Source organism: Quercus lobata, chromosome 12 (assembly GCF_001633185.2).
Source record: "Quercus lobata isolate SW786 chromosome 12, ValleyOak3.0 Primary Assembly, whole genome shotgun sequence".
Lineage (NCBI taxonomy): Eukaryota > Viridiplantae > Streptophyta > Magnoliopsida > Fagales > Fagaceae > Quercus > Quercus lobata.
Genome location: NC_044915.1, coordinates 15761764 through 15774870, shown reverse-complemented (window position 1 = coordinate 15774870; position 13107 = coordinate 15761764). Strand labels below are relative to the sequence as shown.

Sequence of the window (13107 nt, the reverse complement as noted above, 5' to 3'; positions counted from 1 at the left end):
GTGATAGAAGAGAAGAAGAAGCGGGGATGCCTAATCTCCGTACCAGCTTTGACTGCAATCGAGCAAGTATCATATTAGCAGTAATCGAGAGAGAGCGGATGGTACCGACGATGAGAAACCTCAGTGCTGTCGCACAAAAAATCTGATGCGACGTCCACCTGCTTCGGATTTTGGCTGAAGGAAGAAGAGGCTCCTTTCTTGCCTTATCAAAGGAAAGAAGTGTCTTGAGTCTTTGTTTCCCTTGCCATGACCGGGTCATCTTGTGTCTTGGAGAAACCCAATGCTTTTGGAGAGGGTGTGGTCTCTTTACCCTTATCCTGGACTTGACCATATCACTCTCTAGGGCTTAGTCACACTGGTAATGGGGACTTTGAGCACAACTGGAGGGTTAGGGATTTGAAAAGCTTAAAGGGTCTGTACATAAAGGAAATGACCTTCCACCGTGCTTCTTATATGGGGGGCAAGCCTGACGGCATTTAATCTATACAAATCTCCAAGAAAAACTACAAACGAGATAAGTCCCGCTTAATTCCCAAAGCAGTCTTTAGCTGTTGGAATTGCGTCGCCTCATAAAAGAGACCTTATTAAAGGCGCGTTTCGTGTACCGAAACGGCAGGAGCACGGCGTGGGTCAACCAAAAGAATGTCTCATAACTAGGGGCGTGTCCCAGGCAAACGACGAGGCTCTGGCATTGATGAAGGACAAGTCTTGGCAAACCATGACATAGGCCTGACGTCATCAAAACCCTCCTCTCCGTCCGAGGAGCCGGATAGCAGGATTTTGAGGGGCTATTGTGGGGCCAGAGAATTTGAGATCCCAGCCCACTTTACATTAGGGCCCAAGGCCCATGCCGAGGAGAGGCGTTGCCGAGGACATGCAACGGAAGTCCAAATGGCCTAGAGATATAGCCGAGGACGATTCTGTCCTCGGCATCCCAAAGCGCTCCTAGAAGAAAGGACAAGTACAGTATAAGAGCGGTTCAAGGAAAAGCTAAACACCTCCGCATTGATGGGGAAAGGACCCCTGAACAGTGTAGCGGTAAAGGACAAGGGAAAGGCTGCCATTACTGCAATTAAGTACTCTGCGCCTGACAGAGTAATACTTTTCAGTTTTTACAACTACCCCCAACCATTTTGGGTATGGGCTGATAGGACAAGTATTAGTCCTAGAAAGCTGAACCTACACGTGGACGTTGGAGGGAGGGTAAAGGCTAGTATAAAAGGAGAAGGAAGCAATCTAGAAAAGGGGGCTGGGACTAGGACCAAGAACCAGAGCCTCTCAGGCCATGCCAAGGAGAAAGTCTTCTTGGGCAAGCACAGTTCACCTCTGTACAATCATCATGAACACCATAACTAACGACTGTTCGTTTGCCAAGGCCTAGCTTTTAGCCCACTCTCTACAAATTTTATTGTTTGGGCCTTTAACATTTGAACCCAACACACCAATTTGAGGTCGTTACAAATTGAGTCCTTACATTATTATTATTATTATTATTATTATTATATTTACAAACTTACAATATCCATCTTTACTTCTTTAGTTTAAAATGTAACAATATCGTATTTTATTTTATTGTACTGATTCTACTGAACAATTTACTCCTCTATTATCATTTTATATTAAAAACTCAATTTTTTTGTTAGTAGAAAATGGGTCTGAACCAACATGTTAATGACTTTTATACCCTCTTATAACAAACATATCGCATGCGCGCAGTAATACACAAAGGCACATAAAGGCAATGTTAAAGTTTTCAGAACTTTCCCACCATAAAGGTTTTCACATAACAAAGCCCACTCACAAACTAATAATAAAAGCTAAGCTGCATAGAACCCACACAAATCCTTACGCCACACATCCCAGAGAGCTAAGAACCAAACCAAATACTAATGGCCGCACCATATCTCTTCTGAATTCATAATACATTGTGATTGGTGTAACATTAAGTGGAACACAAAAAATAGAATAAAGAATTTGCATTCCCGTCTCGCACTAACTGATTTGCGGCACACCCTTACTAAGCAATAGTAGTTAATTATAAGGCGAAACATTACGAAAACCTTAAAAACGAAGAGGGACATCTAGATTAATTATTCAAACCAATAACCATACACAGTAAAACGATATAACCGAGCCTGTGGCATTGTTTCAAGCGGCGTTATTTCAAGCCACATGTCTTCAAGTGGGCCTATTCTTTGAAGAAGCAGCCGCTGGGTACATGCACTTGGCCTATATATAAGAGATATATATAGACATATGAGGTGGCTTGAATAATGCCACAGGCTCGGTTATATCGTTTTACTGTGTATGGTAATTAGTCTAGATGTCCCTCATCGTTCTTAAGGTTTTTGTATTGTTTCGCCTTTTAATTAACTATTATTGCTTAGTAAGGGTGTGCCGCAAATCAGTTAGTGCAAGACAGGAATGCAAATTCTTTGTCCTATTTTTTGTGTTCCACTTAATGTTGCATCAAACACAATGTGCTATATGTATTCAGGAGAGACAAGTGGTGCGGCCATTAGTATTTGGTTTGGTTCTTACTCTTGGATGTGTGGCGTAAGGGTTTGTGTGGGTTCTATGCAGCTTGGCTTTTATCATTAGTTTGTGAGTAGGGCTCTAGAGCCATGCGTTCACCGTCAATCTTTTTAATTTGAATTTGACGGTGCATTTAAGATACAATGAAAGTGCATTTAATTAATTAATTACCTACACCCAAATTAAGGTCACAAGTTATGTAGCAATATTGGTTTTCACCTCTTAATGTTTTTAACATTAAGCAAAGCCATCTAGCAGGTTATATTTGGTAACAGTTTTTGTTTTTTATTTTCAAAAACTTGTTTTTGGGAATATAAAGAAAAAAAATTTTCTTGTATATTTGAAATAAAAAACATGTTTGGTTAGTTGAAATTAAAAAAAAAAAAAGTTTTTTGAAGAAAAAATGGAAAATACTAAAACATGTTATTATAAGGATTTGAACTCTAATACTAACTCATTAAATGAGACATAATTCATTAAATTAAATTAAATGCGTGTTTTCATTAACTTTTGAAAATTAGAAACTGAAAACAGTCTTTTGTATGTTTTCAGTTTCCTTCACAAATTGAGTTTTGAGAACAGTTTTTATTTTCTGCCCATTTTGAGTTGCCAAACAAGTTTTTTAGTCTCAAAAATAGAAAATTGTTTTTGGAAACAGAAAATAAAGAGGAAAAAACAGTTACTAAACATACACCTGGTGTTTGAACTTCTCTTCAACTATTGAATTATTAGAAATATTATATACACCCTGCTTTGTAGTTTTAGTAAAAATAGAATGCCATTTCCAAGTGAAAAACTACGTACAAATGGATATTGCTTCCGAAAGTCACTACAACAAATTTGACTTTTTTCAAGGGTCAAAACCCTTAAAAAAAGTATTAAAAAGCCTTGAAAAAATTTATTTTAAGAGTCCAATTGACCCTTGATAACCTTCGAAACATATACCGTCGAAAAAGAAATTTTAACGGCCTTCGTGACCCTTAAAACAAGTGCTCTAATCTTATTTTGAGGGTCATGAGACCCTTAAATAACCTTTTACCAAGGTTTAAAAAACTTATATTTACAACCCTTGATAAATAAGGTTATTTAAGGGGTCTCTTGACCCTCAAAATAAGATTTTATTTTATTTAAAAAAAAAAAAAAATCATGCACAAATATATATATATATATATATACACATACACAAAAATTCATAATTGTATGAATTTATATGATACCAAAAGTCAGATTAACCCGATCAATATTTATATGATCTAATTCAATAGTCAACAGGGGCAAGAGTTTTAAATTGTAAAAACAAGGTTCTTTGCACAATCTGACATGGTAGTAGGTGAATAGAACAAATCCTAATACATCCTATATAAGGCCAAAGGTAATGAAAGGAAATAAAAATCGGTTACATGCACAGCTTTATATACGTGTCCCTTCCCAAATTCTAAATTCTTCACATGTTTCCTTATATCAGCAACCCAAATTAACAGCAAAGCCGCCTGAAAAAAAAAAACAAACATGGAAATTTCACAATCAGACTAAAGCCACCTGAACCAGAAGTGTGGATAATATTGTTTTTGTCCCGATTTTCCTTGTTTTTCAAACACATGAAAAGAAAAGAATTTTAACATGAAAAGAGAAAGTCCTATTCAAGCAAACTCTCTTCAAAAAGTCATATTAACCCGATCAATATTAACCAAGCAAGCAAATTTCAAACCTGTCAAAGCAATGGAGGAGAACCACTGGATTGATGTCACTCTGTATAAGCGGTTTCACACAACTACTCATTATACAACTTTCAGAGAACCCAACCTGCAATTATAACAGGCATGCCACATAAGCCTCCGAATATGAAGTAGGCCAAGAGTCTCATCAATTTAAAGCCAAAAAGTAAATAATGTCACAAAATTGGAACTTTGTGAATGAGAAACCTCATAAGTAAATTTCCCATCAAACATCTCACAGTAATGTCATCCAAAACTTCAGCCAATCTAGTCAATGTTTCTTAAGTCCACATTGTAAATATCAGTTAGCCAACTCCACAGATCACCACCCATGATTGACCAATCCTGAGAATTCCACCTCTCAAAATGGCTGAGAAGTACCACGGCTAAAAGACCATTTGCAAGGCTACTATTGAGTATTAAGTTTTTTTTTTTCTCTTCTTTCTTTTTGATAATCAAGTATTAAGATTTTAAATAGACATGAAGGTGGATTCCACAGCAAGAGAGTGATTGGGACACAACTACTTTTTTTTTTTTTTTTTCAGAGCTTGCAAAAATGGTAAACCAATCACAACAAATCACACATATTAAAACCATCTGCACTAGTGAGGGAAAAAAAGTTTCAGTTGACTACAGAGACTGTAAAAATACAATTATTCTGCTGGATTTTCATGACATTGAACTGCTCATCTTAGTAAAATAATTTTTATTATGGATGCTCTTATTATATTACTTATTTTTTTTGATAAGTAATAAGATATATTGATAAAAAAGGAACACCCTAGTGCACTCCAGTTCCATGGTCCTGTAATGTAATGTAATATGGAAATAAAAGGAATACATACTTCTGGTCCATAAGGACCATAACTGAAAGAAAAATCAAACAAGAAATGAGTGTATCCATAACTGAAAGAAAGTTCTAAACAAATTATAATGAAACGACACACATATAAGTCAGCTCGAGTTATTTGATCAGAGACTGTTCTGTTATCTTAGATGATGGAATATGAATTTGGGACTAAGGATATTTTCAAAGATTTTTCAAGATAAGGATTGCAAAAGCAAACTAGTACCTATCTATTCTATCCACATAAACAGCTCAACAAGTCATTCCAAATTTATCCAATAGTACTAAAACAGTGACTAGCTTGAGTTGATCTTCATACCTACTATCTTTAGAACCATTCTATCTCACTGTTAGTTACTATCACAGACTATCTCCTTTACTATTCTAAAAACTTTAGCACCAGAAGCAAAAAAGATAGCAACCATACTTGTATCCTGATGTTGTATGCACAAGAACTATCCGTGACTTGTTCTCGATAATAGGTCTCAGCTGTCTTCTTTCTGCCTCCAACAATAAGTGACGATGAAACTGATCCTGAAACATATTTGGAGGCACCAATCAGGGGAAAAAAATGTAAACCTATATACTCCAAACATATGTCATTTATGCTTAAAAGGAAAGATCATAAGACCTACACCAGACCTTTGTGAAACCAGGACTTAAAATCACAGCACAGTGGACAACATCAAAATCAACATGCTTCAAGAAAGCCTAAAACATATTGATAAAACACCCACACATTGATTAAACACCCACAGAAAGATTCTCAGTCAAATTGCTGAAATGAAATATTGGAGATAAAGGCCTTGAAATAAGAGATAATAATTTCCTGTAACTTAATAATCATACCAACTCATAACCAGCAATAGCAGGTCCATGTTTCCGAGGAATTGAAGTTTCTATCTGTGAACGAGTAATTGTCACACTGTTAAATATTATTCACACAACATAAGTTAGTTATAATTGTAAAGATACCATCAAGGATAAGAAATTAAAAATACTATATTGTATCTCATCTTGATCTCTTGCCCCTTTATCAAAGCACATGAGCGCTCTAGATTCATGGAATCTCCAAACAAGTATTAGATTAAAAGTAACACACTGTCTAACCCACACCAAGCTAGCTGCTCAGGAGGAAGAGCTAACTGTACACATGAATATTATATAAGATAATTTGCATATAAGCTGACTGTACACAGGCAGTGTGCTAAGAACCCATAAAAAAACAACAAACTATAGGGTACTCTAATCCTTTAATCAACAAAACTAAAAAAAAATAAAAGAAAGAAGGGTAGGATACTAGGATGCCCCATGAAGATTTAAAAAAATCCATTTTGTCCAAGAAATTATTATAAGCGAGTCGCATTTCGGGCAGCAGTTAGCAGTATTTATACAAGCTTTCCACATCACTTTAGAAGACAACATCACTCTAATTACAACATCAGCTCAGAGAACTGGGTTCTCACTAGGTATGCATTTAATTTAAAAAGAACTAAACCCACCATCAAATTTCCATTACAGTCAAATCACACTCAAAATTTTATAAAACCAAACCAATAATTCACTTTGAAAGACAAATAAACCCAATTCACGCTGTGGATGAACCCAACCAAAACAAATAAACCCCCCTAGTTTCATCCCCTTACCACTAACCTCCACTATCAGTAATCTCCCTCTCAATTTCCACAACCCAAAGCTGGTCATAGACACGACAACTGAAAAATACAAGAAGCTTACTAAATTTCTCTGATATACAGGCCTCTAATGTAACTAATATTGAATATAGCAATTCGGAGCAGATTCCTCGTCTGTTTAAAATTTCAATTAGCATAACACAACCATTAAATTTCTCAATCTTAAATCTCTAAGTTCTAGCAAAAAATTAAATGAGAAATAATTTCCATTTGTTTGAACCAAATTTTACATGGAGTACTTGAAACAGAGTATGAAGTAACGAAAAATAATTCTATGGATTTTCTAAAAGAAAATTGAATCTGATCACATTAACAAGGAAAATATGCTCAGATGTAAATTTCTGCTAAAGAAATTCAAATGCGATTGTCCGTAATTGAAGTTGAAAGACAGAAAAATTGGAAATCTGATGATGATTACCAGAAGAAGCGAGTCCTGCTCAGTGATTTCAACTTCCTTCGCTTTCTGTGCTACAACCTGAGGAAAACGATTACGTTACAGTGAGATTCTAAAGCGAATGATCAATTAGAAATTGAAATAGGGAAATCGATGATGAGCTCAGTTTTCTAAGAAATGTGAAACGAAAATAATGGGGAAATCGATGAAAAAGTGTGGGTAAACCAAAAAAAAAACAAAAAAATCAAAGACGAAATTAGGGTTTATGATTCGTACCTAATCGGAGCTGAGAAACACAACGATGAAGAGTCACAAAACCGATATCAACTCGTGCCTAATCGGAGCTGTGCGATTACGTACCTAATCGATGATCGTCGAGCTCTATGAGATCTCCATGATCGTCGAGCTCTATGAGATTTCCATGAGCTCTGTAAGATTTCTATGCTTTCTCAATTTCATGCTTTCAACGAGAGAGTGATAAGAGCTCTATGTGTTTGTGGGTTACGTTCTGGGCTTTTAAATTTTGTTGTGGGTTTTTTCAAGGGATGAAAATTTTGTTGTGGGCTTTTTTCAAGGGGTGAAAATTTTGTAATTTTTTATCAAGGGTTATGGGCTGAAGAAACTGCCGCGTTTTTTTTTTTCACATTTATTTCAAGAGTGATTTTATTATTTTGAGGGACCAAATAACTTTTGAAATAAAGTTGAGTAATATAGCCTGCCGCCCCTGTATTTATAGATTGTATCGACAGATTTTAGTAAACCCTCGATAAAAGAGGGTTGAAATAACTAAAGTTTGTTGTAGTGAGTAAATCAGACAGTTTTGCTCTAAATTAGTTTAGCAAAATCTCTTCCAATTTACTATGTGATAACTTATGAAACCATTAACACGTTGTTTTAGTCATTTAAGCTATTTAACTATTGAAGGGAATCTTTTTCACAAAAAATGGTGATGTTATATATACTAGAATTTCCAAGTGAAAAAAAGTAGTATTCACAGTCTAGGGATGATTCATTAACATCGGATATATAGATGCTGTTTAGAGTGGGTGTCTGCGTTTTCAGATTTTTTTTTTTTCCTGCACGTAAACAGTAACATCACATAAGTTCACTGTACAGGGGATGAAAATCACTATTCACGTACTATTTATTACTGTTCATAACACTGTTCACGTACTAAAAAATATTAAAAATAGGTCCCACGGTACTATTTACACATTTAAAAATTATTTTGCTACAGTATTTTCAGTTTTTCAGTTTTCAATTTCAATAAAAATAAGTTCAATCCAAACAGAATCATAAAAGCAAAACAAGAAAGAATTAATTGTCTCTTTCTTACCGGTAACCGTTCGTCTCTTTCATGCTTTTGTCATGCGCCTACAATCACGGGGAAGAGAACTAAATTCCAGAGGCACAGTCTGTGGCCAAAATTGACGCGAAATTGCTAGAAAAAAACAGTGGGTCATTAATCATTTTATAAGATACATTGAAACTTGGAAAGTGCCCATGTGCACACACAACACATAATAGAAAGAAGTAAAAAATGGATTCCAAGACGCTAAAGGCTGATAAGCCTCATGCAGTTTGTATTCCATTTCCAGTTCAAAGCCACATAAAAGCAATGCTCAAGTTTTCAAAGCTTCTCCACCATAAAGATTTTCACATAACCTTTGTTAACACTGAGTTCAATCACCAGCGTTTTCTGAAATTTAGAGGTCCCAACTCCTTAGATGGTTTGTCTGACTTCCGATTCGAAAGCATTCCAGATAACCTCCCTCCATCGGATCCAAATGCCAGTCAAGACGTCCGTTCTCTTTGCAATTCCATTATGAAAAACTTCTTGGCCTCATTTTCTAACCTTCTTGTGAAACTCAACAGTGCAACTTCAAACGTTCCTCCAGTGACTTGTATTATCTCAGACGGTTTCATGCAATTCACCATCAACGCTGCTCAGGAACACGGAATCCCAATTCTAAAGTTCTTCACTGTCTCCGCTTGTAGCTTAATGGGTTACATGCAGATTCCTCCTCTCAAGGATAAAGGCATCATTCCACTTAAAGGTGTGTAACAAAAAAAGCGAAACTCCATTAAAATCTTGTATTAATTTATTAGAGCAATTGCACGTTTGGATTATTAATTATTATTTTTTTTTGGAGAAGAATTATGAATTATGAATTATTATTATTATCATTATTATTATTATAGTTACAAACTTACAATATCCATCTTTACTTCTTTAGTTTAAAACGTAGCAATATCGTATTTTATTTTATTGTACTGATTCTACTGAACAATTTACTCTATTATCATTTTATATTAAAAACTCAATTTTTTTGTTAGTTGAAAATGGGTCTGAACCAACATGTTAATGACTTTTATACCCTCTTATAACAAACATATCGCATGCGCGCAGTAATACACAATTGACAATTTGAAGGATTATAGTTGTGCATATGTGACGTGTTTGTTATGGGAGCGTATTAAGACCATCGTTGTGTTTGTTATTGGATGGTAAATATTAATACCATTAAAGTGTGGGCTTGGCCATGTATTTTTTAAAAAATTGAATTAATTTTTTTTATTTGACAAAAATACTTAACCTATGGAAAAAAAATGTTCATTACAACATTGCTATGTTTAAACTAAAATGAGAACATTGCAATTTTCTTATAGTATTAAGGGGATAAAGTGTAATTTTTCTGTTTTATTGTGGTTAAAAATAAATTTAATTTTAAGCTGAAAATATTTAGTCTTTTTGCAGATAAGAGCTATTTAACCAATGGGTATTTGGATATAGTTATAGATTGGATTCCAGGTATGAGAGGCATTCGTCTCAAGGATCTCCCAAGTGAGGTTCGAACCATAGATCCAAATGATGTTATCTTTAAATTTGTGATTGAAACAGCAGAGATAGCTCCTATGGCTTCAGGAATTGTTATTCAAACATTTGATGCATTAGAACAAGAAGTTTTGGATGCTCTCTTGACCATGTTTCCTCATGTATATGCCATTGGCCCTCTCCAACCATTGCTCAATCACTTACCCAATGACCCTTTAAAATCAATTGGATATAGTTTATGGGAGGAAGAAACTGAGTGCCTCCAATGGCTTAACTCTAAGGCGCCCAACTCTGTAATATATGTGAATTTTGGTAGCATAGTTGTCATGACACCAACACAGTTGGTTGAGTTTGGTTGGGGACTTGCAAATAGTAAATATTTATTTTTGTGGATAATTAGACCTGATTTAGTTGTTGGTGAATCAGCAATATTGCCACCTGAGTTCAAGTTAGAAACTAAAGAAAGGGGTTTGATAGCTAGTTGGTGCCCTCAAGAAGAAGTGTTGAACCACCCCTCAATTGGAGGGTTCTTAACACATAGTGGTTGGAATTCAACTATTGAAAGTGTGTGTGCAGGAATACCAATGCTTTGTTGGCCATTCTTGGCAGATCAACAAACAAATTGTAAGTATACTTGCAATGAATGGGGCATTGGCATGGAGATTGATAATGATGTCAAGAGAGAGGAAGTGGAAAAGATTGTGAAAGAGTTGATGGAAGGAGAAAAGGGTAAGAAAATGAAGAAAAAGGCCATGGAGTGGAAAAAGTTAGCTGAAGAGGCCACTGAGCCACTTGGTTCTTCATCCATTAACTTGAACAATTTGGTGAATGAAGTGCTTTTATCGAAATGATAGCTATTATAGAAATAAAAGTGATAAAAAATTTATTATAATTTGTGAAGATTTATTATAATAGCATGAATGTACCAATAACGCATTAATTATGTTAAGTGAATTTTACTAATCATGTTTCAAATTTATTATAGCCTTTTGTAAATCCAATTAAAATTAATGCCACTTCAGATTCTAATTACTATTACACTCGCTTATATAAAATGTATATATTCATTCCTGCTATTCATCAATCTCTTATTTTAGGCTTAAAAAAAATCTCTTAATTTTATATTCAATTTAGAAACTAATACTTGATTATTGTATTTTGATTAATCTATACTTTATTTATGTTTTTTTTAAACCATTTTTTTTTAATTTGCATCAAATATCTCAAATTTATTTGCTTGTTGTGATAAATATATTGAGATCCTATCAATCATGCTTTGTCCAAACTTTTTCTTTTAATAAATCTTCCTCTTTGATAAATATATTGAGGTCCTACCATCACGGGGAAAAAATATTTCGATGGTCCAGAGTTCTAGCCCAAATTTTGACGAAACAGCTAGATTGAAAAAAAATGGTTCATTTACAAGATACAATAAAGTGCATATATAGGTCGGCTTCACAGCCCAAATTGTCCCCAATTAAATAGCTAGATTGAAAAAGTGGGTCATTATAAAAATAATAATTTATAAAATTAAAAAAAAAAACAAAGAAAATAATGGGTCATTTTATATATAAGATAAATTGAGGGTGCGTATACCCTCGCAAACATAAATGACAAAACCATTTTCACACAAAACCCTAACTCTACATACCATAGGTTACTTCCTACTTGCGTATGCGGTATGCCTAATTATGTTTACATATATAGGTTGGTCCATGTGTGCGCATGAGGCCGCTAGAAGAACAATTTGTGGAAGTACTTTTCAAAAGAAAAGATGCAAAACCTAATCCGACATTATTGAAGGACTGTTTTTGCACCTCAATTTTAAACTATAAAAAGGGCCTTCTAGACTATTGCAAAGCATTAACAAACACTTGGAGAAAAACACTCTAAAAGAGTGCTTAAAAGCACTCAAAGAGAGTCTTCAAAAGAAAGAAAAGAAATGGATTCCAGCACGTTAGTATCTGATAAGCCTCGTGCAGTTTGTATTCCATTCCCAATTCAAAGCCACATAAAGGCAATGCTAAAGTTTTCAAAGCTTCTCCACCATACGCATAAAGGTTTTCACATAACCTTTGTCAACATTTGTAGACACTGCAATTTGTATCCGTTAATAAATTTTGGTCCCCGGCTCCAATGATGAGCTTGACATGTCAACCAAGGGTAATTAAAGAATTCACAATAGTTTGGAAGTAATCACAATTCAAAAGTGCTCAAATTGCTTTGAAATCGATATTGAAAAATAACCTTTGCTCGCTTTTTGACCATAACTTTTGATCCACAAAGAATTTTTTAGTGAAGTTTGTTTCATTGAAAAGTAGACATCTTGGGCTTCAATTTAAATATAACTTTTGCCTAATTGGGACTTACATCAAGTAAGTTATGACCATTTGAAATTGGGCCAATTGGGGAGTTCATTTTTCTGGGTTTTAAAACTTCATTTTAAGAGCTCAAAACATCATACTTTGATGTGTCAGCCCATAGACCCTTGGAACGTTCAAAGACAATTAAAATGCCCCCGAAGCCCTAATTTTAACTTATAAATACTCATCTTATGTCTCCAATCAAGACCCTAGCAAGGGTGAGTTATTTTTTAGCCTCCATCTTTTCTAAAACCCTAATTCTCTTTTCCAAAACACACACACAACCCTTTAGAATTTATTTTTTTTATTTTTATTTTTTACAAATTAAAAACCACTCTTTAGTTAGTTTTAAGGCAGAAACTATTTTCCAAAATTAATTTCTCAACCTTTTTCAATTAATGTTTGTTCTTGAGTTGTGATTATCCAAACTATTGTGTTCTTTTGATTATTTTTTTCCTCAATCTAATCTTTATGTTGTAGCCACTGAGGGGTTGGTTAAACAACTTCAAATCTGTGATTCTAAAGCGAGGTGAGCTTCTTTTCCATGGTTTCCCACTTTGTTTAATATGATTCACATGATTTTCTTGATATAGTTTCTCCATTCATTATATTTTTTTGTTTGATGTTTTTAACTATGTTTGATATGTTTTAATATGCATTTTTAGTTTAGGTTTATGTTGTTTTCCTTTTTTAAAGCATGTTAGGTTGTTTGTTTCCTTAGTT

At 34.5% G+C, this 13107-nt stretch overlaps 2 protein-coding genes across 11 annotated transcripts; one reads left to right on the top strand and one right to left on the bottom strand.

Moving 5' to 3' along the window:
* Positions 1–3746: 3746 nt before the first annotated feature.
* On the bottom strand, positions 3747–7814 carry LOC115971047 (protein PELOTA 1-like). 9 transcript variants are annotated; one of them, XR_004087205.1, is made up of 8 exons: positions 7462–7808; positions 7210–7266; positions 6835–6905; positions 5947–6000; positions 5740–5808; positions 5525–5631; positions 4244–4338; positions 3747–4025 (listed from the first exon to the last, which is right to left on the bottom strand). XR_004087205.1 is itself a non-coding variant. In XM_031090721.1 (8 exons), exons 3-7 carry the CDS (start codon positions 6799–6801, stop codon positions 4314–4316), a joined length of 306 nt encoding a protein of 101 aa, XP_030946581.1. In that variant the 5' UTR covers positions 6802–6812; positions 7210–7266; positions 7462–7808; the 3' UTR covers positions 3747–4025; positions 4244–4313. The 9 variants fall into 9 exon arrangements, 2 of the variants coding, with proteins under 2 accessions (XP_030946581.1, XP_030946580.1); XM_031090721.1 differs by lacking the exon at positions 6835–6905 and adding an exon at positions 6751–6812; XR_004087209.1 differs by lacking the exon at positions 5740–5808 and having other exon boundaries at positions 7462–7811.
* An 819-nt stretch (positions 7815–8633) lies between these two features.
* Positions 8634–10913, top strand: LOC115971045 (7-deoxyloganetin glucosyltransferase-like). Of its 2 annotated transcripts, none has more exons than XM_031090717.1 (2): positions 8634–9242; positions 9980–10913. In XM_031090717.1, the coding sequence occupies exons 1-2, from the start codon at positions 8726–8728 to the stop codon at positions 10870–10872; spliced, it is 1410 nt and encodes a 469-aa protein (XP_030946577.1). In that variant the 5' UTR covers positions 8634–8725; the 3' UTR covers positions 10873–10913. The 2 variants fall into 2 exon arrangements, with proteins under 2 accessions (XP_030946577.1, XP_030946576.1); XM_031090716.1 differs by having other exon boundaries at positions 8635–9242; positions 9944–10913.
* Positions 10914–13107: the final 2194 nt, after the last annotated feature.

Coding starts and splice junctions, on each gene's coding strand:
- LOC115971047 (XM_031090720.1), bottom strand. CDS start 6,161: ATGAATCTAGAGCGCTCATGTGCTTTGATAAAGGGGCAAGAGATCAAG. Junction 6,001..6,098: donor TCAAGATGAGATACAATATA/GTATTTTTAATT, acceptor ACTCGTTCACAG/ATAGAAACTTCAATTCCTCG. Junction 5,632..5,739: donor TAAGTCCTGGTTTCACAAAG/GTCTGGTGTAGG, acceptor AATATGTTTCAG/GATCAGTTTCATCGTCACTT.
- LOC115971045 (XM_031090716.1), top strand. CDS start 8,726: ATGGATTCCAAGACGCTAAAGGCTGATAAGCCTCATGCAGTTTGTATT. Junction 9,243..9,943: donor AGGCATCATTCCACTTAAAG/GTGTGTAACAAA, acceptor GTCTTTTTGCAG/ATAAGAGCTATTTAACCAAT.